The following is a 24193-nucleotide window of genomic DNA, read 5'->3' on the forward strand; positions in this document are numbered from 1 at the left end:
CCGCTAGAGAAAACTGTATGTTAAAGAAAAGAAAGCATTCATCATTAAGGCAACTATCAACATTAAAACGAAAGAGCGATTATCGTGGTTCTGAAAATATTGGATGTCTTATTGGTATTTCATTGTTTCTATGGCCACTAAAAGCCCCAGTAGGATCTGCTCTGGAAGGAATATTTCGGGGGCATATCCCCATAACACCCAGAACCATAAAGATGACTTGTGAAAGTAATTTTATGAACTTTGAACCAATGACTGTTAAAATTCTGTTCGAATATTCATAAATTTTTTTAGTTTCGGAGCATATCTCGAAAAACCGGTTTTCCGAAAGTAAATTTTTTTCCTAGCACCGTTGGCACAGATTTCTAAGTAAAGAAGTCGCTGAATCTTTTCGTGCTAAAACTAACTTCGTCGGGCATGTAAGTAGAAATAATTTAAAAAAAAACACTTTCACAAAAAACCAATTTGTGTTGTAAACTTTTCAGTTTATCGATAGCGAATTTACGTGTGCATGCTTCAAAGCCACCCTTTGAGGAAGATACAAAAATGGCGCTGTTTTGTTTGCTCTTCGTCGCACAAATTCCACGAATTCCCGTTGACGGTGTTGAGAGCGTGAGAAGAGATTTTCAAGGGGTTTTGCACCTGCGGGAAATCTCGTATGTAATTGTCATAATGTGCGTGACAACAAAAGAATATTTCCTCCCTTCTTTCCCATGTTTTCACATGCAAATATCAGCAACACCGCCAACGCGAATTTTCTTTCGATATTTTGAAGTAGAATACTTCTCTAAGGAAGTTCGGCTACATAGGGATGTGAAATGAAATTCTGAAACCGAAAAAAGTGAGAAATATGTCCAATTTTAAATGCTAATAAATCGGTTAGTTTTCGATGGATTTCCTTCGTTTTTGCAGCAATCGTTTAGAAAATCTTCTAAGATTCCTACCAAATGCAGGAAATTGCAATTTTATTATTCGAACTATTGTACTATTGAAAATTCTTAAGCATTGTCAAAACACAAAATTCGACCTCTGATTGGTCGTTATACGATTGCTTTCGTTGTAAAAAGAGCTGTACATTTCACCACGGTAAGGCGAATCGCATAGCGCCATCATTCCGTTCCCGTTCAATAATGTCGTATTAAATGTGCATACAATTCGGCAGCACTTCAACTTCTCATTTGCGCAAAACTAAATAAACTTCATTCAAAATATCAAATAAAGAGAAATTACAATACTGCTAATGAACGGTCAACGTTTATTTACTAGAAAAAATGACTAACACGCAAGCAGCCGGGTTATCTTTTTCATAAAAGTATTCTACTTCAACCTTGCGGTCGTGGCTTTGCATACAACCTTCCTGTGATTTTTCGAGTATCGAATGAAAATATATCGATATCCGATAATATTGCTTGCTGAAGCATCGATGCCAAATACTCAATATATCTAAAGAAAAGTATCGATACCCGCGGCATCGATAAAGTATCGCACATCCCTACAAAAACATCTGGCATCTCTGATTGGTAGTTCTATTCATAACATTTTTGAAAAGCTGAAACACAACAAATTTTACATACAAAATTGATCAAATTCTCGTATCCAAATCAAGGTGAAATTCAAGAATACAGTTTGCTTCGATGGAAATGAAACAGATTGTAAGTTATCTACATTTTCATTTAAATTAGCCTTATATCATCAGCTCTATTTTCAAATAGATACAAACTGAAGAAACCGCTGACGGTCCAATCCGGCTACCCTTGGATAGCGAAAGTCACTCGTTTGACGATTGGACTATTTCGTACACTAAGTCACATATTCTTAAAAGCGTGTGCACTAACGATAATAGATGCGTACCAGGTGAATCAATCTGCTGTGAGCTTTGCGTGTAAGTTTGACATTTTTGGATCAGTCCTATTCTTGAATATAAGCATCGGTTTTCGATCGAATATGAAATTGAGTATGTCAGCGAAATGAAATGAGCAACAGAATCACTCAATTTTGTTTGGATTGATTTAACGATATGAAATATTTAACAAGGGCACGATAAATATGCCGAAAGTAATTGAATGTTTTATAGTTACAATTTTGCGCTAGAACTGCCCCATCTGCCGGACATGGTGTTTCACAAGAATATTCTCGTGGTAAGTCATAAAACTGGAGCTCGTCTAGAGTTCAAACCAATGGACGCTTTGAAATTGGTTCGGAATGAGAAGTTAGACCTAAAGGTTGCATGCTCAGACGAGTGGAAGGGTAGCAGAGAAGCTGCGGATACTCAAGAAAAGGTCAAGCCCTTTGACTGGTCTTTTACCACAGAATACACGGGAACAGTTAACGATCATTTTCGAGTTGAAGAAACCGATCAGAAGATTGATATGTTTAAACTGATGAGAAGAGAACCAATTCACTTTTATCATGATTTAACACTTTTTGAGGATGAACTGCATGATCACGGGATTTCGGTGCTGTCGGTTAAAGTGGTGGGTATTAAGTTTTGTGTAAAGTAACTATTTTTTTTAACAAGTTTCTTTTCGCAGCGAGTCATGCCATCAGGATTCTATATCCTCCAACGCTTCTTCCTTCGTGTTGATCATGTACTTATTCGCATCAACGATACCCGCTTTCATTATGAGAAAGGTAACGACTATATATTGAGAGAATATACTCACCGCGAAGCTAAGGTAGACCAGCTAAAACATGTTCCACCCGCCCTATTTATTAGTCCTAATGAAATAGCTGAACACTTGCCCGTTATTTCGAAACGGACCGAAAAACTAACGGTTCTTCCCGATGAGGATTGTCATCCAGAATAAACGTTACCTCTGGGTTTTATGTGAGTCTACTGAATTATTTGGACTGAAAAGTATAAAAGGCAACACATTGTATCTTGAATATTGATTCCGAATGTCATATCCATAAAAATCGAACCTTAGTAGTCTGCATACTCCTCCTGAGTTTCGCTAGATTTGTATGGTGATAAAAAATCTTCCTGATCCTTGGTGTAGTCTCCAATTAAAGTGGTTAGGGTAGCTAGCGCATTGGCAGTAGTTTCAACGAAACACATATCATCGCGGTCAAGTTCATTAGCGTTTTCTGTAAAGCAACATATCCATTTAAAAAAGGTATGTTTAAAGATAGCATTTTATTAAAAATAGGATTGCTATTGTAACAAGAAAGTATTGGGCATTGGGCCGTATTACAAAAGCTTCAACGAGTAACTTGTCTCATTTGGAATACATGGTCGCATCGAGTCTACTCGTTTTCTGTAATAGGGCCCATTATTTTATTCACTTTTCCAAGTTGTTTTATTGTGAAAATTTTGGTGTTTTTGCGAGTTGCTAAGTATATTTCATAGTGAATTGCAACTATTACTAACTTTACTGTTGATGATAACATAAGAGTCCTACCTGCTCGAACTGTTTATGTATTATAATTTATTTTATAATTTATTTACATAATTTTTTTGCAATGAAATTTTGCAATGAGAGTCTTATTTGTAATGACAAAACATTTGTTTTGTGCAAAAAAAAAAGTATTGGTATTACACAAAAATTAAGTGTCGATTTGATGTTTTGATAAAATTAGATTTTTTTTAAACGTAAAACCTACATTAACATGAACTAGATAAAAAAGTAACGGAATACAAGACTGTTATGACATTACCTAGCATAATAAGATAAACTAAATTTTCACTTCTCCAAAACAAAGTTTGGCAAATTATGTATTTTACAGTGCACAAATAATTTGCCAAAAAGTAAAATAAAACAAAGTTGAAAAAAGTCTCTTATGTTATGCATTTTTATTCTATGTTAAAAGGTGTACTAATGTTTGGAGTTGAAGTGGTTCCGACCGGCAAAATGCATTACAGTCATACCTCGATATAAGGCAACCTCGATATAACGTAACTTTTACCTCGATATAACGTAACTTTGAAAATGTATTGAAATTGAAAATAAATGATACAGCAACTGTTTTTGGGGTATAAATTGCTTCAAAAAAATGTTTGTAGTAAGTTTTAAAATTAATGAAACTAATGGGAAAATTGTCCTAAATGGGCATAAGAAAAGTTTAAAAATACTAATAGGTGATAGAAATAGGTTTTCACGCATCCTTCAGTAACAATTCACAGTCTTGCATCAATTAGAAAAAAAAAATATTTTTTTGCTTGTTGAAATTTTCTCGCATAAGAAAGGTTAAAAAATACTGATAGGTGATGGGAAATAGGTTTTCGCGCATCTTTGAGTAACCGCCAACAGTCTTGCATAAATTAAAAAATTTTTTTTTGCTTGTTGAAAATTCTCCTTAATGGGCATAAGAATGGTTTGAAATTACTGATAGGTGATGGGAAACAGGTTTTCACGCATCTTTGAGTAACCTGTGTATCAATTGAAAAAAAAAATTTTTTCGTTTCTGAGAATATTTCTAAATGGGCATAAGCGAGGTTTAAAAATACTGATAGGTGATGGAAAATGGGTTTTCGCGCATATTTGAGTAACCATTAACATTCTTGCATAAATTAAAAAAAAATTTTTTTTTGCTTCGATGTAACGTAACTCGATATAACGTAACGAAAATAAAAATAAAGTTGCCTTATATCGAGGTATGACTGTAACGATTTTCTATGGAAATGTTTCATCCCGATTCTTTATTTTTTGTTCTGCTGCCTCAATAAACTTTACCCTTGACAATGAAAATAAAAATCGGTGGTTCATCGTACCACTTTGTACCTTATTGTGTTTTTTTTTCTCGCTTATTTTCCGTCGGTCTAGTTCCGCCACTGTTGTGGCCAATCACCGACGCCCAGGGAGGCGACTCCACACCCAGGACCCTAACTCACGACCCGTTTATTAACGGACCGGCGCCAACGGCTTTACTTCCTCATGCGATGGGAGGCGTGATCCCAGAGATTTTTCGCCTCAGAAAATCTCCCGGTGTCGGCTAGGATTTAATCTAGACCAGTTGGGTTGGTTGTGAGTGGATCACGCCACCTCACAACCATCGACACCTATGTCGGCGGTGGGATACGAACCCAGGCGTCGAGCGTGGTTGGCGGAGACGTTACCAACCACACTAGGCCCCCGCTCATGGTTTTATACACTATTAGAATATTATGCACGATTCATATTATTTATGAAAAATGGTATCGTTGTGTTGTGTGTATGATAATTGAATCAAAATGAGTATTTATGTTGTATTACAAATTAGAACATCTTTTACATACTTACGGATTTCTACAGGACGATACATAGAAAATAATGTCTTTCGTTGCCATATTTTTATTGAAGATATTTTGAGACAAGTATATTCTTGTAGTATCTGTAACACAAATAATAAAAATACAATTATTTCACTGACGTGGTTATTGAAAAAACATATACGCCATGCTAGGTTGTTATTTTCAAATTATTCCGCGTAAATGCCTAAATAAGCGTAAGAAACCGCGTAAATTCTGATATCCGTGAAAAAAAACTTAGCTTGAAAAAAATTTAAATACTTGTGAAAAAGGCTCAAGAGTAGTGTAATTTCACCTTCGAATCACAATTCAAATAAGTGAATATTTGCTTATTGTCCTAATGAACAACTTGGAAATGAACAATCTAAACGAAACATACCGCGAAAAAAATACTTTTCCTGTACCCCACCCCAAATATTCCGGAATTCGCGTGAAAAACGTGTAATTTACGAGTCATAGTACTGAATCATATGTGTTAAACATAGAGGCAGTTTTTTCCACAATCATTCATCCCGACGAAGAACTAATCTCTCATTCACGCAACACATTTTTGCGTCATACATTCAAGATGATTAGAGACATCTACTTAGCTTGGCTATTGGAATCTTATTTATATAAGTTTCGAATTGCGTCAACTCATTAAATAAGGTAGGTACTTTTTTGTGAACAAATGACATGCTCAAATCTTAGTTTTAGTTACTTCTTTGGGAAAAAAGCAATGTCGTATTCCTGATCGAAATTTGACGCTTTATTTAACATACCTAGAATTATCCGATTTAAGTCAAATATGCGCTATTTTGTTTGCAAACTTGTTGCCATTTAGAAGGCAACTTCATTATTCCCCCTTCATAATCCCCCCTCCTTATTTGCCAAAAAACTCAGACAGCCAGTTTTTGCAAGCCTCTTTTGAGGCCAACTTAGTATCACCAAGAGCGTTTTGCATGGACCGTAAGATATGCTAATCATTCGGTGCCAGGTCCGGACTATACGGTGGGTGCGATAGGACATCCCGTCCGAGCTCCCGTAGCTTCTGGCGGTCATCAAAGATGTGTGAGGCCGAGCGTTGTCCTGGTGGAAAACAACACCATTCTTATTGACCAATTCTGGGCGCTGCTCACAATAGAGAACCGAATTGAGGGTCTAGCCATAGTTAAGCAGCTCATAGTGGATGATTCCCTCCCAACCCCATCTAACACACAGCAAAACCTTACTGGCCGTCAATCCGGGCTTGGCGATGGTTTGGGCCGGTTCACCGCACTTCGACCACGATTTTTTCCGCTTGAGGTTGTCGTACGTGATCCACTTTTCATCACCAGTCACCATCCGCTTCAGAAATGGGTCGAGTTCGTTCCATTTCAGCAGTGTATCGCAGGCGTCGATTCGGTCTAAGAGTTTTTTTTGGAATCCAATCTTCTGCAAATGCAAGGAGTGGATTCGGGAACCAATTTAAACTGTTATAACAGAAACCAGTCGTATTGAATTTCCATTGACGGGTTCCCGTTATAACAGTTTAAATTGGTTCCCGAATTCACTCCGCCAGACTGTATATATAGGGACTGTAACCAGTACGGGGTGTATCTTCGACAGCCACTGCCCACTACACCAGAACGAAATCGATCAAACCAACGCTGTGCTGTGCGAATCGTTACAGTATCGGGCCCATTAACTTCACGAATTTGGCCGCCTTCGTTGCATTTTTACCTCTTAGGTAGTGAAAACGTAAAACATGAAACGTAAAACATGACAAATTTCTTGCTTGGTGGACTCCATCTTTGGCGCGCTATAACTCAAGACTGAAACGTATGATCACGACACTGTCAAAACGTCACTTGTAGCACAGATTGTCGTCTCTAAATAGCCGTATAGTATGACCCGACGCGATAAGTATAACACAAGATATGTTTAATGTTATATTGTATCACCAGACATCTAAACTTTAATTACAATTCATCAACTATAGTTGAAACTATGTCGTTTGGTTGGATGTAGGCGGAAGGGGATAGGACTAAACTGGGGCGTGGATGGATTTCAGGAAAACGTATATAAGGGACATGTAGGATAGGTCACGGCTCGCCAAGACATCACGAACAGGAACAGCCGGCTGCCTACCTTCGGCCTGCAGGGAAGCTATTAATCTAGACCTGGCGTCACGGTGTACAGGGCATGACCAAACAACGTGCTCTATGTCGTGATAACCTTCACCACAGGCACAGATACCACTCTCCCCGAGCCCTACACGACGGAGATGCGCGTCAAATCTATAGTGATTGGACATAAGCCGGGACATCACGCAAATGAAATCCCGACCTACATCCAACCCCTTGAACCACGGGTTCGTCGATACCTTGGGGATTATGGAATGTAACCACCTTCCCAGTTCCCCCTTGGTCCAAGAATTTTGCCAACTGATGATCGTATTCTGACGTACAAATGCGAAAAATTCATTAAAGGCAATTGGTCTTTCATAAATATCACCGTTTGTTGCGCCCACCTTAGCCAAAGAGTCCGCTTTCTCATTACCCGGTATCGAGCAGTGAGAAGGGACCCACGCTAAGGTAATCTGAGTAGATTTTTCGGATAAAGCACTCAGATGTTCCCGTATTTTCCCCAGGAAATACGGAGAGTGCTTAACATCTTTCATCGATCGGAGAGCCTCAATGGAACTGAGACTGTCCGTGAAGATGAAATAATGGTCCGTGGGCATTTTTTCGATAATCCCTAGGGTGTACTGAATTGCAGCTAATTCTGCGACGTAAACAGAAGCAGAATTATCGAGCTTATGGGAGACGGTTAAATTGTTATTGAAGATACCGAAGCCAGTGGACCCATCAAGAAGTGATCCGTCAGTGTAGTACATATTGTCGCAGTTGATGTTTCGATATTCATTGGAAAAAATTTTAGGGATCTGCTGCACGCGTAAATGATCCGGGATTCCACGAGTTTCTTCTATCATGGATGTATCGAAAAACACAGTAGAATCAGAAGTATTTGATAAGTCGACACGATTTGGAATATTCGAAGAAGGGTTAATATTTTGGGACATGTGATGGAAATACAATGTCATAAAACGGGTTTGAGAATTAAGTTCGATAAACCTTTCAAAATTTTCAATCACGGGACGGTTCAAGACCTCACATTTGATAAGAATACGAGAAGACAGGCTCCAGAAGCGGTTTTTCAATGGTAGTACTCCAGCTAAGACCTCCAAACTCATCGTATGGGTCGACTGCGTGCAACCTAAGGCGATACGCAAACAACGATATTGTATTCGCTCCAGTTTGATTAAATGTGTGTTTGCTGCGGAGCGGAAGCAGAAACACCCGTACTCAATAACAGACAGTATCGTTGTTTGGTAAAGCCTTATAAGGTCTCCTGGGTGGGCTCCCCACCATTGTCCGGTTATTGTACGAAGAAAATTCACTCCTCGTTGACATTTTTTCATCAGATACCTCACGTGACAACCCCAGGTGCCTTTAGAGTCGAACCAGACACCAAGATATTTGTGTACCAAAACCTGAGAAATCGTTTTACCCATTAATTGTGTTTGAAGCTGAGCAGGTTCATGCTTCCTAGAAAAAACTACTATCTCAGTCTTCTCCGGAGAGAATTCGATACCTAGCTGTAAAGCCCAAGCAGACAAATTGTCCAAGGTATCTTGCAATGGTCCTTGCAAATCGGCAGCTTTGGCTCCTGTAACAGAGATTACACTGTCGTCTGCAAGTTGTCTTATCGTGCATGAATTTGCCAGACATTCGTCGATGTCATTTACATAAAAGTTGTAAAGAAGGGGGCTTAAACATGAGCCCTTGGGAAGACCCATGTAGCTAATGCGAAAAGTTGCCAAATCGCCGTGCGTAAAATGCATGTGCTTTTCGGACAACAAATTGTGCAAAAAATTGTTCAAAATTGGAGAAAATCCTTGTCGGTGAAGTTTACCCGAAAGAATGTCAATAGAAACGGAGTCAAAAGCCCCCTTAATGTCCAAGAACGCAGACGCCATTTGTTCTTTGCGAGCATACGCCAGCTGAATATCTGTTGAAAGCAACGCAAGACAATCATTCGTCCCTTTGGCACGGCGGAAGCCAAATTGAGTATCTGATAGTAGACCATTTGATTCGACCCAATGGTCTAAACGACGGAGTATCATTTTTTCCATCAATTTCCGGATACAGGATAGCATTGCAATCGGCCTATAAGAGTTGTGATCAGAAGCTGGTTTCCCTGGTTTTTGGATGGCGATCACCTTCACTTGCCTCCAATCCTGCGGTACAATGTTTTGCTCCAAGAACTTATTGAACAAGTTCAACAAGCGCCTCTTGGCATTGCCGGGTAGATTCTTCAACAAGTTGAATTTGATTCTATCTAACCCAGGCGCGTTATTGTTACAGGACAGGAGGGCAACTGAAAATTCTGCCATCGTAAAAGGTGATTCTATCGCGTCGTGGCCCGGAGACGCATCGCGAACAATGTTTTGCTCAGGAACAGAGTCCGGACATACTTTCCTGGCAAAATCAAATATCCACCGACTTGAAGACTCCTCGCTTTCGTTGACCGTTACGCGATTCCGCATTCTTCGGGCTGTGTTCCAAAGAGTGCTCATCGATGTCTCCCTCGACGTCTCGTTCACGAACCGACGCCAATATCCGCGTTTCTTTGCTTTAGCCAAGCTTTTAAGCTTGGTATTAAGCTCCGAATACCGTATATAGTCGCCAGGTATACCTTTCTTCCTATAGGCCAAAAACGCGTCGGATCTTTGCGTGTAGACATCGGAGCACTCTTGGTCCCACCACGGAGTGGGAGGCCGTTCTTTGATCGTTACGCCGGGATATTTCTTCGTTTGGGCTTGCAACGCGGCGTCGAGAATCAAGCCCGCGAGGAGATTGTATTCTTCAAGTGGTGGATGATGTTGAATCGACTCGACCGCTTTTGAAATCATTTCCTCGTATAACTTCCAATCGACATTCCGTGTGAGGTCATACGGAATGTCAATTGGTCGCATGCGAGTTGACCCGTTATTAATTGAAATAAGAATAGGCAAATGGTCGCTACCGTGAGGATCGAGGATTACCTTCCATGTGCAATCCAACCGTAGCGACGTCGAACATAAGGATAGATCCAAAGCGCTTGGGCGCGCTGGAGGTTTCGGGATTCGTGTCATTTCACCGTTGTTTAAAATAGTCATGTCGAAGTCATCGCAAAGGTTATAGATTAAAGAGGAGCGGTTATCATTGTAAGGGGAGCCCCAAGCCACACCATGAGAGTTGAAGTCTCCCAAAATCAAACGTGGCGAGGGAAGAAGTTCTATTAAATCAAAGAGCAGCCGTTGCCCAACCTGTGCTCTGGGAGGAATATATATTGAGGCAATACAAAGCTCTTTACCTTGTATTGTCATTTGACATGCGACAACTTCGATGCCTGGAATCGAGGGGAGGTTAATACGATAGAAAGAATAGCACTTTTTAATCCCTAAAAGTACTCCTCCATATGGGGTGTCCCGATCAAGGCGAATAATATTAAAATCATGGAAGTTGAGATCAATATTTGAAGTAAGCCAAGTTTCACAAAGGGAAAATGCATCGCATTTGTTTTTATTTAACAAAACTTTAAACGAATCAATTTTTGGTAAAATACTTCTACAATTCCACTGTAAGACAGAGATAGAATCCTTCATATACGCAGTTGAATTAGGCATCGAAGGATACAATCGCTGCAAGGAGGGGCCTTGGGCAGTCAACTGCTTCAAAAATGATCTAACTGTTGGGAGGAATGCTGTAAGAAAAATTTTAATTGGATCGGGTACATTGAAATTTTCAAAAATCCAGTCCACAATGTCAGAAAATTTCACTAATCCAGAGTTTGTTTCATCAACTGGATGTGCAAAAGGAACAACTGGGGTTTTAGATGTTCCTGGCAGTGCTGGGAACTCCTTCTGGGACTTTAAATTTGCAAGCCCAGGAGGAGTTTGCTTCGGTTTTTCCGCAGCACTGTTTGGTTTGTTCGTACTTTTCATTACACTTTGGGAAATCTTAGGACCTTTACGGGGAAGTTTAGGAGAAGAAACATTTTTCCTCTCCCTAGACTCCCCAGGATTGGCATAAGATGTTCCCGCTGATGAATCGTCAGAATCGGTTTCATCAGAGGGCAACAGATCAAAGAGGTTCGATGTTATGGTAGAAGTGGTCACGGTCTTCTTCAGCATCTCAGCGTAAGAACGCTTTGAACGCTCCTTAAGTGACCGCTTGATTTTATCTCTGCGCTGCATGTACACCGGGCATGTGGACAGCTCATGCTGGTTTTCCCCACAGTGAATACATTTTTCAGCATTAACACTGCAAGAATCTTCCGCATGAGTCTCCCCACACTTGCTACATCGTGCCTTATTGCAGCAGTAGGCGGCTGTGTGGCCTAACTGCTTGCAATTGGTGCAATTCATAACACGGGGTACATACAATCGCACAGGCAGACGAACCCGGTCGATCGAGACGTGGCTAGGGAGTGCAGATCCGGCAAACGTAACGCGAAACGAGTCTGACGGAGTGTAAACTTTTTTACCGCAGACGAGAGACATGGACCGCAATTGCTTACAATCCAAAATCTTCGCCTGTGTTTCGGTATTTTTGAAGCAACCGGTTGCGCTTTTTAGGATACACTCGACAGACAGACTCGAATCGGTTATGACACCGTCGATCTCCACGTCTCGTGCGGGTATGTAAACGCGATACTCGCGTGTGAAGAGCTCAGAGCAAGCGATAGCATTGGCCTGTGCCAGATCACTGACCACGACACGGAGCTTGTTAGGTCGGACCTTGGAAATTTCGGTCACGGCCTTGTACCCCTTCGTCAGGTCTTTAGAAATTTGCAGTATGTTTAATTGCTTTGAATTCACTCCTGCCTTTGGACGAAAATAAACAGTATAGCTGCCCTGTTGAGATCCGTCCGGGTGAAGCCTGGGGCGAGGGGGGACTGGAGAATGAACAGGGGAGGGGGTAACAGAAGGGTCAGGGTCAGGGGGGTTCGGGGATGGTGGCACGGGAGGCGAGGGATCTATATCCATCGCGCTAAATGTAGCGCACTAGCGCCGACAAGAACACGTACCTATTTACTTCTTCCTTCCAGCAGTGGTTGTCCGATCGTTCGAAGCTGCACCCAAAGCAGCCAGCAGCACCAGTACAGCAGCACCAATACAGCCACCAGCAGTGAGCCGGGTGTGAGATCACTCAGCACAGCGACACGGACTCGACTGTCAACTGATGGCCTTGAACTCGAAAGAATAATACACTCTTTTGTTTGGCTATTCGTACACACGGACCGGATTGTAATAGAACGACCACTTTGCACGTCCGTTTCTGTCGAGTGTTCGACGCGGAATGAAACATATATGATAAAATGAGTAAGTAATATGCAAATAGCGCGACATCAAAGATGACTAGAACATGATACCTGAATCATGCAGAATTCATCGGACATGATTGTCGCTGCGCGTGAGCAAAAGTCAAACTAATTTATGCACTGTTGATATGAGCCGTTGCGGAACAGAGTGGTCTAAAGACCATTTTTTTAGAAAATGAGTTTTTTGCATAAACCGCATCTACTTAAGAAACTCAAGTTGGGAGATTAAGAAAATTTCGGAAAATCGAATTTTAAAGCTGATTTATTCCGTGTTAAAAATTCGTCCGAAACAGAATGGCCGTTTTGTTTCGGAACAGGGTGGTCTATGTACATAAATCGATGTAATACTATCATGTAACACGTAACATGTAGCATATTACATGTGATAAGGAACATGCCACTTGTTTTGTACATGTCACACATGATATGTAACATGTTACACGTAATGTAACACGAGAAATGTAACATGTAAAATATTATGTAATATGTAATATCTTATGTTACATGTAATGTAACACGTGACATCTTACATCTGACATGCTATACTGCCGTTCCAAGCATAATTGTCCCAGCGTGCATAAGGTTTCTGTAGAACATGGGACAACTATGCTTGGAACGGCAGTATATGTATCATATAACCTGTGACACTAGCCATTTTATACGATTTACCGTCATTTTCTTTGTCATATACCGTGAGGCAGGTTTTTTTACGCGGCTATTTTTACGCGTATTCCGGATTTTACGCGGTTTTCTTCGCATTTTTCACGCGGGTTCTTTTGACGCGGCACGTATTCCCCGCGTAAAAAGCGACTTTGGTATATAAGACATTTGCGCGATTCTATCGATGCGAGAGCACCGCGTGACCATCTACCCAACCAAAACCATACAACAAATGTTAACGAATTAATTCATGACAAAACCGCGCAGCGAAGGTCGCGCGTCCCCTCCCCAGAGTTAATTTATGAGTATGAGAGTATGAGAGACATCAGTTTACGTCCGAACGAGCGGTAGTGAGTAAGGACAGCATTCACCCCGGGCAATCGAGTTGGCCAAAGGCCACGAGTGTGTTGCATCATATGTAAGTTTTACTGTAAACTTATTTAATGCAGAAATTAAGCTATTGAAAGTTCTCATAGACCGGAAGATGACAATAGGGTCAGAATTCGTGAAACGGATCACTAAAAATCGCGATGTCTCATTTTTTTAAATAAATATCAGAAACTTCACCCATCTTTCTTCAGTTTTCGTATCAAAATATGCAGCATATTTACCAAAAGCAATAGTATAGGCGCTCGTAATCCGCTGGTGCGTTTTGTACGGTAGTCCTTTAACTAAATTTTGCATTGTTTTTTAGTCAAGTGTGTAGATAGACTTGCGAGTTGTTTGGGCCGTCGTTAAATCGGGTAACAGACTAAGCATGTTTTGACCGTTCTGCGGCTTAAAATCATTTCCATCAAACTTAGTTTACAAACCTTACAGAAGGAAAACATAAATTACAGTAGAACGTTTCTGTTGTGTTTTCCGGAAAAATAGTACATAGGCGTCGTACACAAATTACGTAACGCTAAAAATCTAGAATCAGACCCCCTTCTCCCCCTATGAAACGATAGGTAACGTTCGACATGACCCCCCCATCTGAAATTACGTAGCGCTGATCAGGCTGACCCCCCTCTGAAATTTTGAATTTCGAGCAAACATCACAATTACGTAACTGTTTTTACTACCCCCCTCCCCCTACGTAACAATAAGTAATGCAGACTCAACCCCCCTCTCCCCCCCCTTCATGCGTTACGTAATTTGTGTACGACGTCATACACACTTAGATTTTATTGCCGAGAACTCAACAGCTGATAAACTCAGCGAAATGTTCTACAAGTTCTCGGCAGAATTCGGCAAACGAAACGTCAATACTTGCTGGTTTACGGTAAATCGATATATTTGCTGAATGTTCTTCGAAATATATTGCTGACATTCGTTAAAAACTTCGCCGAGCTCAATCAGCTGTTGGGAAGTTTGCCGAGATAAATTAAGTGTGTATGAGAAACATCCTCTGGGAAAATGATACATTCGGATAATGATACATCATTTTTCGGGGAAATGTTACATTCGGGGAATCGTTTTTCGGGGAAGTGTTACATTCGGGGAAATATTTTTCGAGGAAGTGTTACATTCGGGAAAATAATTTTCGGGGAATTGGTACATTCGGGAAAAAATCTTCCGGGGAAATGATCTTCGGGAAATCGGTACATTCGGTGAAATATCTTTCGGGATAATGGTTTTCGGGGAATTGTTATACAATCAAATATGGCAATAGCATTGAGTGCAAAAAATGACAATATCATTAATCTGCATGTTATCTAAAGCGCTAAGCTTGAACAGCAGGCACTAACCGTCGGAAATCGGTCGTGTACAAAATGTATGAAAAATATGTAAGCTAGGTATCTTGTTCTAGTTATCTTTGGCGACTTGCAAGTAAATTATTAAATTTATTGTGTAAAAAGAGTATGATTAAAGTTTGATTCAGAATAATAAGCATTTCCATTGCATAGTATGGTTCATGAAAAGACACTTTAGGACATCAGTTAGCCCCCCCACGATCAATAAAATGAACGTGACTGTTATACGAATATTTTGATTTTCCATGTTTGACGAACAAAGTTTACTATTTTATCATTTTTTTAATAGATGATTTTAAACAGATTCCCACGAAAAAAAATCATCAAAAATCGATATGGGACGGATATGTGAAGAGCGGCAGTATTGACAAAGTACGACATTTCTTTTTCCCCAATCCAATGCATATTACTTTTGAAGCAGACCGCATACCGCGTATCAACCTCAATATACAGTGTAAACGATCACTACAAACAGTAGTCCTACTCACCTCCAGCAGATAGTTTATATGAACCGGTGCCATCAGATTGAAACGAGCGTGGATCGCGCTCACTAAGACACCCGGATGGGACATGCAGTACAGTAGTAGCGTAGTAAGCCACCGGTACAGTAATCTCCGGTTGACACCTCCATTCACCTTAATCCACGGAGTCATCGACAGCAGCAGACTTTTGAATGGTTTACTAGAAGTAACAGTAAACTCGTTATTTGTTAGAGTAGAAAAAAAAATGGAAAAAGAGTTATTACTTTTTCGCCTTTTGTTCAGCAAGTTCGATCTGTCGAGCCATTTCAAACCGGCGTGATTTGCGTGGCGGTTCATCGTCCGTTTCGTCGTCTTCGTTATCAGAGATGGAGCTTCGATCCATTTGCCGTTTTAGGTTAGAGGTTTGTGGCTCTTGTTTAACAATTGACTTGGTACTTTGCTGAATCACACAACTGGTCTGTACAAGCCAGGGTTGCACATACTGCCAGTGAACATAAGTGACATGTCGGTAACCAGTGCGAAGCAGAAATTTAAAATTCAGCAGTGTTTTCAAGTCTTCGATCATTTCGGAACGATGACTAAAGCGTTCCGTTAGTTCTGGAACTGTCGCCCCGGTTATTTTTTTCGCTTCGATGAAGGATGCCAATTCTGAGAGACGTGAATTACTATGTATAAGGGGACTAGCTTGTTCTAGCAAAGGCTGTAAATCTTTCTGTGCAGGCCATAGAGCATCGCTTGTGATTTTGTTCAAAACATCGTGACGTGTGTCAAATCCTAGCGGCAGGAAACATCTTGGAATGACAAAATCACCAAATTGAACACGGTGCTGTAGCTGATTCCAACTCGGGTAGGTTAACCGCAGATTTATTTTTAAATAATTTACCAAGTACAAATTGTGAAGTTTGTGGGCCCTCAGATCTTCACGAGACTGTTGATCTCGCCCGAATGCAGAATCATTGTTATCATTATCAATGTCCGCGGAACAGCCAGCGTCTTCTATTTGCGTAATTTCGTAGCGATCTAACCAATTGAAGTCACGCACGTCCTCGAACCGAATAATTTCATCAGTCAGGTTAACCATGTTTACAGGATTATGCAGCCCACTGGTGATCCGCCCTAAATCACGTGCTTGCCAATTGGCTTGTGTTTTACTGTATTCCTGGATACTTTTGGTAAAGCAGTGAATAATATTGTCTTCGTGGCTAACTTGCTTCGGACGAAGTTCGATTCTGGATACCTGTAACAATTGAAAAAAATGAAAATGATAACGAAACAAGTAATTTCACATTGCATCTTTTCAGTACCTACCTTGGACATTTTCATCCGATGGATTACATCGCGCCGAGCTAGTGCAATCGCTATACACTTTGGAATCAAATTGCGTTCTGCTCCTTGCAAAATACAGTCTGGTAACGAACAGATATTATGAGTATCATCGATCTGAAATATCCGTTGATGAGCCCGTTCATGACAATTACTTAGCAAACAGTAAAAGTGTAAATATTCAGTAGAAATTTTCGTAAGCATTTCGATCGGATGCATCACATAATTGAAAAATGTGTCGCAATTCGCGTCGAAGCGAACATTGATCGACTTGGTGTTTTGTGCTGAGTTTGGTTTAGGAATGTTCATTTCTGAAGTGGAATTTGCGGCAGAGCTTATATACTGTTCACCTGGCGAGGTAGAAACAAGTTCCGGATCAGTACTATTTATTTCTGGATCCATTCGAACGTAATCTGCCGGTGTTTCTAGCTCAATTTCAACCATATCCATGGTTACTAGTTCAGCTATTAGTAGCATCAACCCTTTTCCGCCATCGTTGAAAGTTATTGGTTCTTCATAGTTACTATTAGCCAATAATTTGAGATAATGCTGACAGACACAATTAAACATTTCAAATGGTATTTTCGTGGAGATTTGATATAAATAAGTGGCCGATACGTGGTAAGGATTATCCCAACATGGCAAAGCGTTTGGGTCCACACCTTGATAGGATTTGATTTTGCGAGATAATGATATCATTTTAATATCGCGTAACATTTTGATTGCCTGAGACAAATGTTTTTCTGAGTAATTCTTGTAAATGTTGAATAACTGAAGGTTGAATGTGTTTTTTTCTTTAAGATTAGTAACAGTGCTGTGTATTAGTACTGCCAGTTTGTACATAATGATTTTCTCCATCTCTGTTGGATTTGTCGCAAAATTAAGTGTTTCGCTTTTATTGTGTGATTGCAGTATATTGAAACGAAACTGGAACTCGGAAAGTGTACTTGGAATCATTAACCGTTCGTTTGTACCGGAAGTAGTGCGAATACTTTCAATGTTCAATTTCGTTAGTGTTGTCCTTAGTAAATACACGAGTTCCACGAAATGTACCTTAAGTGCCATATTGTATTCTTCATTAGAGGTGTACATTGTCTTAAGGTGAACTAAGAAATTCTCCCCAAACCGGCGCTCAATTGACGGATTTAGTTTTGCTTCCTCCACACACATTTTTATGGTTGTGGCAATTCCGTGCTTTTGCTTGACCATATAGTTAATTCTTCGTTGACAGGCACGTGATGTTTTGTTTGTGGATCTCTCATCCGACCAGTGTAGAATGTCTCGGTACAGAACTGAGTTGATAACCGAATTGCAAATTGCAACTCCATCATGCAGATATTTTGCAGCGATGCGACATGCTAGTAACACTGCATCTTCATGGTGATTCCAATCTACGCGTAATTTTTTCATTAATTTCAGCGCTTTACGATCAATTTCATCGTAAATGTTTCTCTTTTTCTTTCCAAAGGTGCGTGGAGCTTCAATTCGACGCACTTTGATTGCATTTCTTTTATCTCCATATTTGCGGTAGGCCGATGCAAACGGCTTGACAGTAATTTTGGCCTTTAAACATAACTTCTTGTCTTTCGGGCCAGTTATAAGCAACTTGCGATTTGTTCCCGCCCTGGCGGCAGCATTTTTTTCGCGATTCATTGTAACAATTTTTTTCATTGTTTTTAATCGCTTAACTTTAGCAGCCTGTGTGGAATCAGCAGGAACGTAGTTCATAACTTTACTCCAGTTTGCCTTCAAATGCATAAACATGGCTGTATCCATTCCCGCTGCTCCGAGATTGTCGCCTGGTGGAATCTTCTGTGTGTCCATTTCGAATGCTTGCTCAGGAGTACGTGGCTGGCATGCCTCTATCATATTTGGCTTGAGTGAAATTTGCTGAACTACTATTTCTTTTCCAATTGCAACACTTCTCCGATTCAGACGAGTTTCCATTGCGATCTTGTATAATGTTTCCCAATAATTACTTAAATCTTCCGATGTGTTAAAAGTGAACCCAACGATGGGATATTCCTTGTCCTCAATTTCGTTGTACCCTATTGCTGAGCTTCGCGTATCGAGCAGAGCAGTGTTTCGATTCAAATAAATATACGTTTGATCCCGATCTTTCATTCTTTGTGGTCCAAATTGCAAAAGTCCGGCATAGCATAACTTTTGGGTCAGTTCGAAAATGTTGAAAATATATTTGCGCTGTCTAAATAACTGCTGGCGAATAACCTTCGGGAGCTGCTTGATCAACATGTGTCGCCGTATTGGATGGTCTAAATAATAGTCAAGATCCTTCGTATAGAAACCGAACGTACAAATCTTGCAAAAAATTGAAAGTGGCATTCGAATTGTGATTTCTGTCAGTAAAGCCCAGCCGGGTCCAAGATTTTCAAGCATGCTCAAAGGCGGAATAAAAATTTTCCATTCATCACGACTGTAAACTTTTCCGTACCCTTCACCAATATCCTCAAAACCTAGACCACTTAAAGATTCCACTGGAATCTCTTCACTCTCAGGTGTATGAATGTAAATCACGTAATACAAAAATTCATGGAACAGTTTCATTCTTAAGCACTTAGCTAGTGTACCGTCATAACTGCATCCCGTAGCTAGAGGTTCATTATCTAGCATCTGCTTCTGTGCGATCCGGGGTGTTGGTGTTTGCATTATCAATCTTGATTTAGCTGCTTCTATCTTCGCCTGCAGTGCTGGATTATCCTTTTCAACAGCCATATCACATGCATACGCAATATTCAAAACCTTATCCTCTTTTGTTAGTTTCACATTAGCTATTTTAAGAAACTTATCAACTGCCAATCGGCTCAAGAGACGCAGCACTGATTTGTGGCAAGCTTCTGCCTTTGATCCTCCAGCTTTTTCGTCTTGATTTATCTTCTTCTGAATCACACGCGGCTCAATGACCTGGTGTTGTTTAACTAACTCGAGCATATAGTTACATCGCCTGAGCACTTTTGCACTTATGTGCTTGGTACTCATCATCGCCGCTATACCTCCTTGTGATTTTTTCAGGAATGTAACCTCGTTACTTATGGTAATTTCAACGTCGATTGAATCTAGTAACTCCGGTCTAGTCGAAGTCCAGAACAAACTGTTATTCGTGCTTTCTCTGTCGTCTGATTCGTCCTCCGGAATCTCGGTTTGTGAGAAAGAACTATCTGCTTTGCTACTGTTCATTGCACTCACACCGGAAGTAGACGATGTTTCCAATTGTTGTTGTTCTTGCTGTTGTTGTTGTTGTTGCTGCTGCTGCTGTTGTTCCAGCACATTTAGATGAGTGCTCATAAGTTGAATTGCTTCTCGATCGAATGTAACTGTTCCTTTCGATATGCCTGGTAGAAAATATCTGGAAAGAGATGAATGTATTGATCCAACGAGTATAATAAAATACCAGGACAAAAGGAATCAATGATGCAATCAATGACAGGTGAATTATAACACACGATCTTTTGGTACGTGAAACCCGCCGAAGTGAACTAGTACTACTGGGGTGCTGGTTGTGGGGTACAACTAAACCGAACCGAGCACCAATTTTTCAAGAATGGAGTTAATAATACCAGGAGGCCTGAAAAGTTATTATTTACCTTTATCATTTATCAAATTGCTAGTGTTAGTTTCTGAGGTGCATTCGACTGTAGAATAGCCCAATACGGGTATTTCGGGAGCCGAGGTGATGACCAAGGGCATAAGATCAACTCCAGACGCTTTTTGAATTCCAAGAAGGCGACTTCCGGTTTCTAAAGAATAGCATATTTTGAAATCGTTTATCCGTTTAATCGTTTATCGACAACTTTTTCATAAAATTATGAAATCATTGGAACAGTTCATTGCAGAAAAAATTCCGGTGAAGGCAGAGTGAAGACCTTTTTTGTTCGTCACCTTCCAGCGGAGTGTGAATCATTTTACAATTTGCAATTTTTTTACCTTTAAATGTTTTAAGAAGAGGGCCCCAAATATCTGTCCCGGACTTCCTTACACCCAAATGCGGCCCCGGCTATATCGTACCAAGTGCATTTTAATACAGTTTAATTCAATTCCAATCTTTATAAAATACAATTTTGACGTAGAACTGCGTTTCAATTTGGCTGGGTGGCGTACTGTGAAAAGTGTAAGGAAAATGCGTTTGCATTCAATGCTTTTAATCTAGCTATCACGAAGCGGATTGTAAACTACAAATACGTAATCAATAGATGAAGCTTGCCCCAAATTCGTGGCTAAAAATGTGGCACATTATTCAGCAGTAAGTTAGTGAATAGTTAAGTTAAAACTTGATATTTAGCTGAATATCACTACTACTGCGCAAGTGCAGAGGGTTCTATTCCCGATTTCATTTTATTGAAATAACAGAAGAGTTTGATGAATAAAATTTTGCATTTGAGCATTTAGGCACTAACTCTTTTTTTCTACTCTAACAATTCCCAGCTTGTCGTGTTTTCAACCTTCTGTGATTCAGTTTTATGATTTTTGATCTAGCTTAAGAGCCCAAAAAATACACACTATAACTTAAAAAGATCCATACCGAACAAAATAAAAACTGAAATACTATTAGCTTTTTACACCCACATCATATCTTCACTGCTACAGATATGGTTCTGCAAGAAATTGAACTTACTTCGTTGTTCGCTGACGCCCTTCGTCCATCGCGTGTCCTTCGATAGCCTTTAAGCGCATTAAATTTTTCACTACCGCCCTGGCGTTCAGTTTATCGACTCCAATTTCTGTGGCTAACGCAGTTTGTGAAATACCGAGTTCACCTGTTTTGGCAATCACATTGTATGCTTGTTGCAGTACTGGCATATCGATGTATGCTTTTTGAGAATTTAAAATCCCATCCTTTTGATCCTCGTCCGCAACTTCTTCTTTGTACCAGAGATCGTACACATCCGCGTTAGGATCGATCAAGCGCATGATGCGTACTTGTTTCTCCTCTCCTTTCTTATTTTTCAATGTCCACTCGCGCGGCTCCGCATCAGGATAGATTGTTCGATATGGTACGGTTTCATCAGTTCTCACAAATTTGATAAATTCATTTCCTCGAAACCACTTACGAGCCTCGGCGTGTCCCAAAACTATATGTTTTATTTCATCATAATCTGCGATATATCCAGGTCGTTGTTTTAGAATGTTAACAACCTTCTCGGTGATTACCAAGGTTTTAGGTTTCATCTCACTGTAGTATCGAGGCAAATGATAAACCATTCCTTGTATACTAGTTTCGCCAGTTCGCTGACACAATGGTTGCCGAATAATCAGTTTACAATCAGTTAAAAACTTTCGGTTGTAATAAAGTATACTGGAATCTTTCGTTAACTCGACTAATGAATATTTTCCTTGAGAGGTCTCACCATTGTAACGTGATCGCGCAATCCACTCTAACATGCAAAATTGAATAATAGTCAGCTCGAAGGAAAAATTGGGCTCCAATATGAACGATTCTCGCATTTTTTGGGAAGCAACTATTACAAATTGATATAGCCATCTGAAATTCAAAACAAAAGGATATAAACGCTGTACGCTTTATAAATGCGAAAACGATATACTTCTGTTCTACTTCAAATAGAGTCATACTCTTCAACTCTTCCCTGTATATCACTGTTCGTGTGGCGTGGCACTCGCATGACCCGCGTACACCATTCTCCTCAACGACGGGATTGTATTTGAATCTATGACCCGGGTATTCTTTAGGTTCTTTCAAGACGCCCGTCGCTGGATCAATATGCTGCATTCGGTCAAAGTAAACGAACGGTTTGCGAGGCTCCGGTAAAACGTAGAAGTTGTTTTCCCGGCTCTGTACTATTAATGACCAGACTGAATCGCGCAATTTCTGCGGCAAAGGTAGTTTTATTTTCAAACGAATCGCAAGATGGTTCCATAATGCTATTCAGGAGAGAAAGTAAAGATTTAAGGCAAATGGTTTTTCAAGATAAAGTTAATACTCACTGTCTAATGTTGTGCCTTCGAGTCCTTCTAGAGATATTTCTTCATTGAGAACCGATGAAATTGAAGCGTTTCTAAGCATTGTACATTTATTAAAATAAAAAACTCTCTCTTTCTTTCTTTCTTCTGTTTTCGAGCCTAAGCCGTCACTGTCAGCTCGATGGTGGAGGGCCAGTTGCAGCGACTATATGCCCTGTTATCACTTTTGTGGGTCGTTGGTATAACACGTAACTATTTTTGCAGCTTTTCATATGTCTAACTTTGTTTCTTTAATAAATGCACAGATCTTTTTGTATTCTTCTAGTTGTTTAGATTTAAATAATTCTACTAGGTTGGAGTATTTTTTGGCAACTTCGTACTTGTTTCGTATGCTCTCATATTTTTTGCATCTGAAAATTAGATGTTCTGCGATCTCTACTTCACCGCATAGGTCGCAATTCGGGCACTCTACCAATTTCATTTTTGATAACCAGAATTTTGACCAGTCGTGGCCAGCCATGAGTCGATTCAGCTGTCTAACTTGTTGTTCGTTAAGCTCCAGATTGGTGAACCATGGTTTTTCTAAGAATTCACTTTGAATTTTATAGAAGGTTTTTCCTTTATCTACCGCGTAATCTTTATACCACTTATTTGCTTGTAGCAGTTTTCGATTTTTTAAAATCCAGTACCTACGCATCCTTATATGAAATCATGTTTTCTATTTCTTCGCAATTTTTTCTGTCCAACCCGATGTTAGCCAGAGCATCTGCTACTTCGTTACCTTTTTCACCCACATGGCTTGGTATCCACTGAAAGGATACCCTCCAGTGTGCTGCTAGCTTTAGTATGTCGTTAAGTATTTGCTCTCTTTCCGAGTGTTCTTTGGCGTCATTTAGTATCTCGCAGGCCGATTTTGAGTCTGTGAAAATGGCTTGGTCTTCCAACAGCTCCTCTTGAACCACATTCAATGCTGTTCTGATAGCTATTATTTCCGCTCCGGTAATGCTTACTTCGTTGGCTAAGTGAAAGGAGTACCTTTTTCCCGTGCTTTGCACATATATCCCTATTCCACAGTTAGTGTCTTTTTGGAGGCGTCCGTATATATTCGTCCTTTGCCTTTATACGTATGGTTGATAGCAAACAAAACAAGCTGTTTCATTTTCACCTTGGGCGTGTTTTCTTTGGATGTTAGCAACCCATCCAGTGAACTGTTGATTTGAACGTTGAGTTTCGTATTACAATTTTTGAAAATAGGCTCGATATTATCAAATAATTGGAAGTGATTTCTAAAAAAACGAATCCATATACGAATATTTAGATTCTTCTGTGCAGTTGCTGTAAACTTTGGTCAGCTGTTTCCCAACCGCCGTTTGTTGTGCTATATTCCGTGCAATTTCTTTGCCAGTTATGAACTCCTGTCTTATAGACAATGGCTCTAGACCAGC

The 24193-nt window shown here is 40.1% G+C and overlaps 2 protein-coding genes across 3 annotated transcripts; one reads left to right on the forward strand and one right to left on the reverse strand.

Annotated features, from left to right (window-relative positions):
• Nucleotides 1–1482: 1482 nt before the first annotated feature.
• Nucleotides 1483–2862, forward strand: LOC129719176 (TIP41-like protein). Its single transcript, XM_055670668.1, has 4 exons — nt 1483–1649; nt 1710–1879; nt 2072–2471; nt 2529–2862. Exons 1-4 carry the CDS (start codon nt 1632–1634, stop codon nt 2802–2804), a joined length of 864 nt encoding a protein of 287 aa, XP_055526643.1. The 5' UTR covers nt 1483–1631; the 3' UTR covers nt 2805–2862.
• Nucleotides 2479–22939, reverse strand: LOC129719170 (general transcription factor 3C polypeptide 1). Of its 2 annotated transcripts, XM_055670643.1 has the most exons (9): nt 22773–22939; nt 22373–22709; nt 21445–22311; nt 16800–20178; nt 15755–16728; nt 15498–15690; nt 5217–5307; nt 2920–3084; nt 2479–2847 (listed from the first exon to the last, which is right to left on the reverse strand). In XM_055670643.1, exons 1-8 carry the CDS (start codon nt 22849–22851, stop codon nt 2921–2923), a joined length of 6084 nt encoding a protein of 2027 aa, XP_055526618.1. In that variant the 5' UTR covers nt 22852–22939; the 3' UTR covers nt 2479–2847; nt 2920. The 2 variants fall into 2 exon arrangements, with proteins under 2 accessions (XP_055526618.1, XP_055526629.1); XM_055670654.1 differs by lacking the exon at nt 2479–2847 and having other exon boundaries at nt 2941–3084; nt 5213–5307.
• Between the last annotated feature and the right edge of the window lie 1254 nt (nt 22940–24193).

This window comes from Wyeomyia smithii, chromosome 1 (assembly GCF_029784165.1).
Source record: "Wyeomyia smithii strain HCP4-BCI-WySm-NY-G18 chromosome 1, ASM2978416v1, whole genome shotgun sequence".
Lineage (NCBI taxonomy): Eukaryota > Metazoa > Arthropoda > Insecta > Diptera > Culicidae > Wyeomyia > Wyeomyia smithii.

Bases quoted from the DNA above. Each gene is read 5' to 3' on its own strand.
- LOC129719170 (XM_055670643.1), bottom strand. From the start codon at position 22,851: ATGCTTAGAAACGCTTCAATTTCATCGGTTCTCAATGAAGAAATATCT. The intron at 22,312-22,372 runs GTATATCGTTTT...TTTGAATTTCAG, and splicing joins CTATTTGAAGTAGAACAGAA to ATGGCTATATCAATTTGTAA. The intron at 16,729-16,799 runs GTAGGTACTGAA...CAATTGTTACAG, and splicing joins ATCGGATGAAAATGTCCAAG to GTATCCAGAATCGAACTTCG.
- LOC129719176 (XM_055670668.1), top strand. The intron at 1,880-2,071 runs GTAAGTTTGACA...AATGTTTTATAG, and splicing joins ATCTGCTGTGAGCTTTGCGT to TTACAATTTTGCGCTAGAAC. The intron at 2,472-2,528 runs GTGGGTATTAAG...TTCTTTTCGCAG, and splicing joins CGGTGCTGTCGGTTAAAGTG to CGAGTCATGCCATCAGGATT.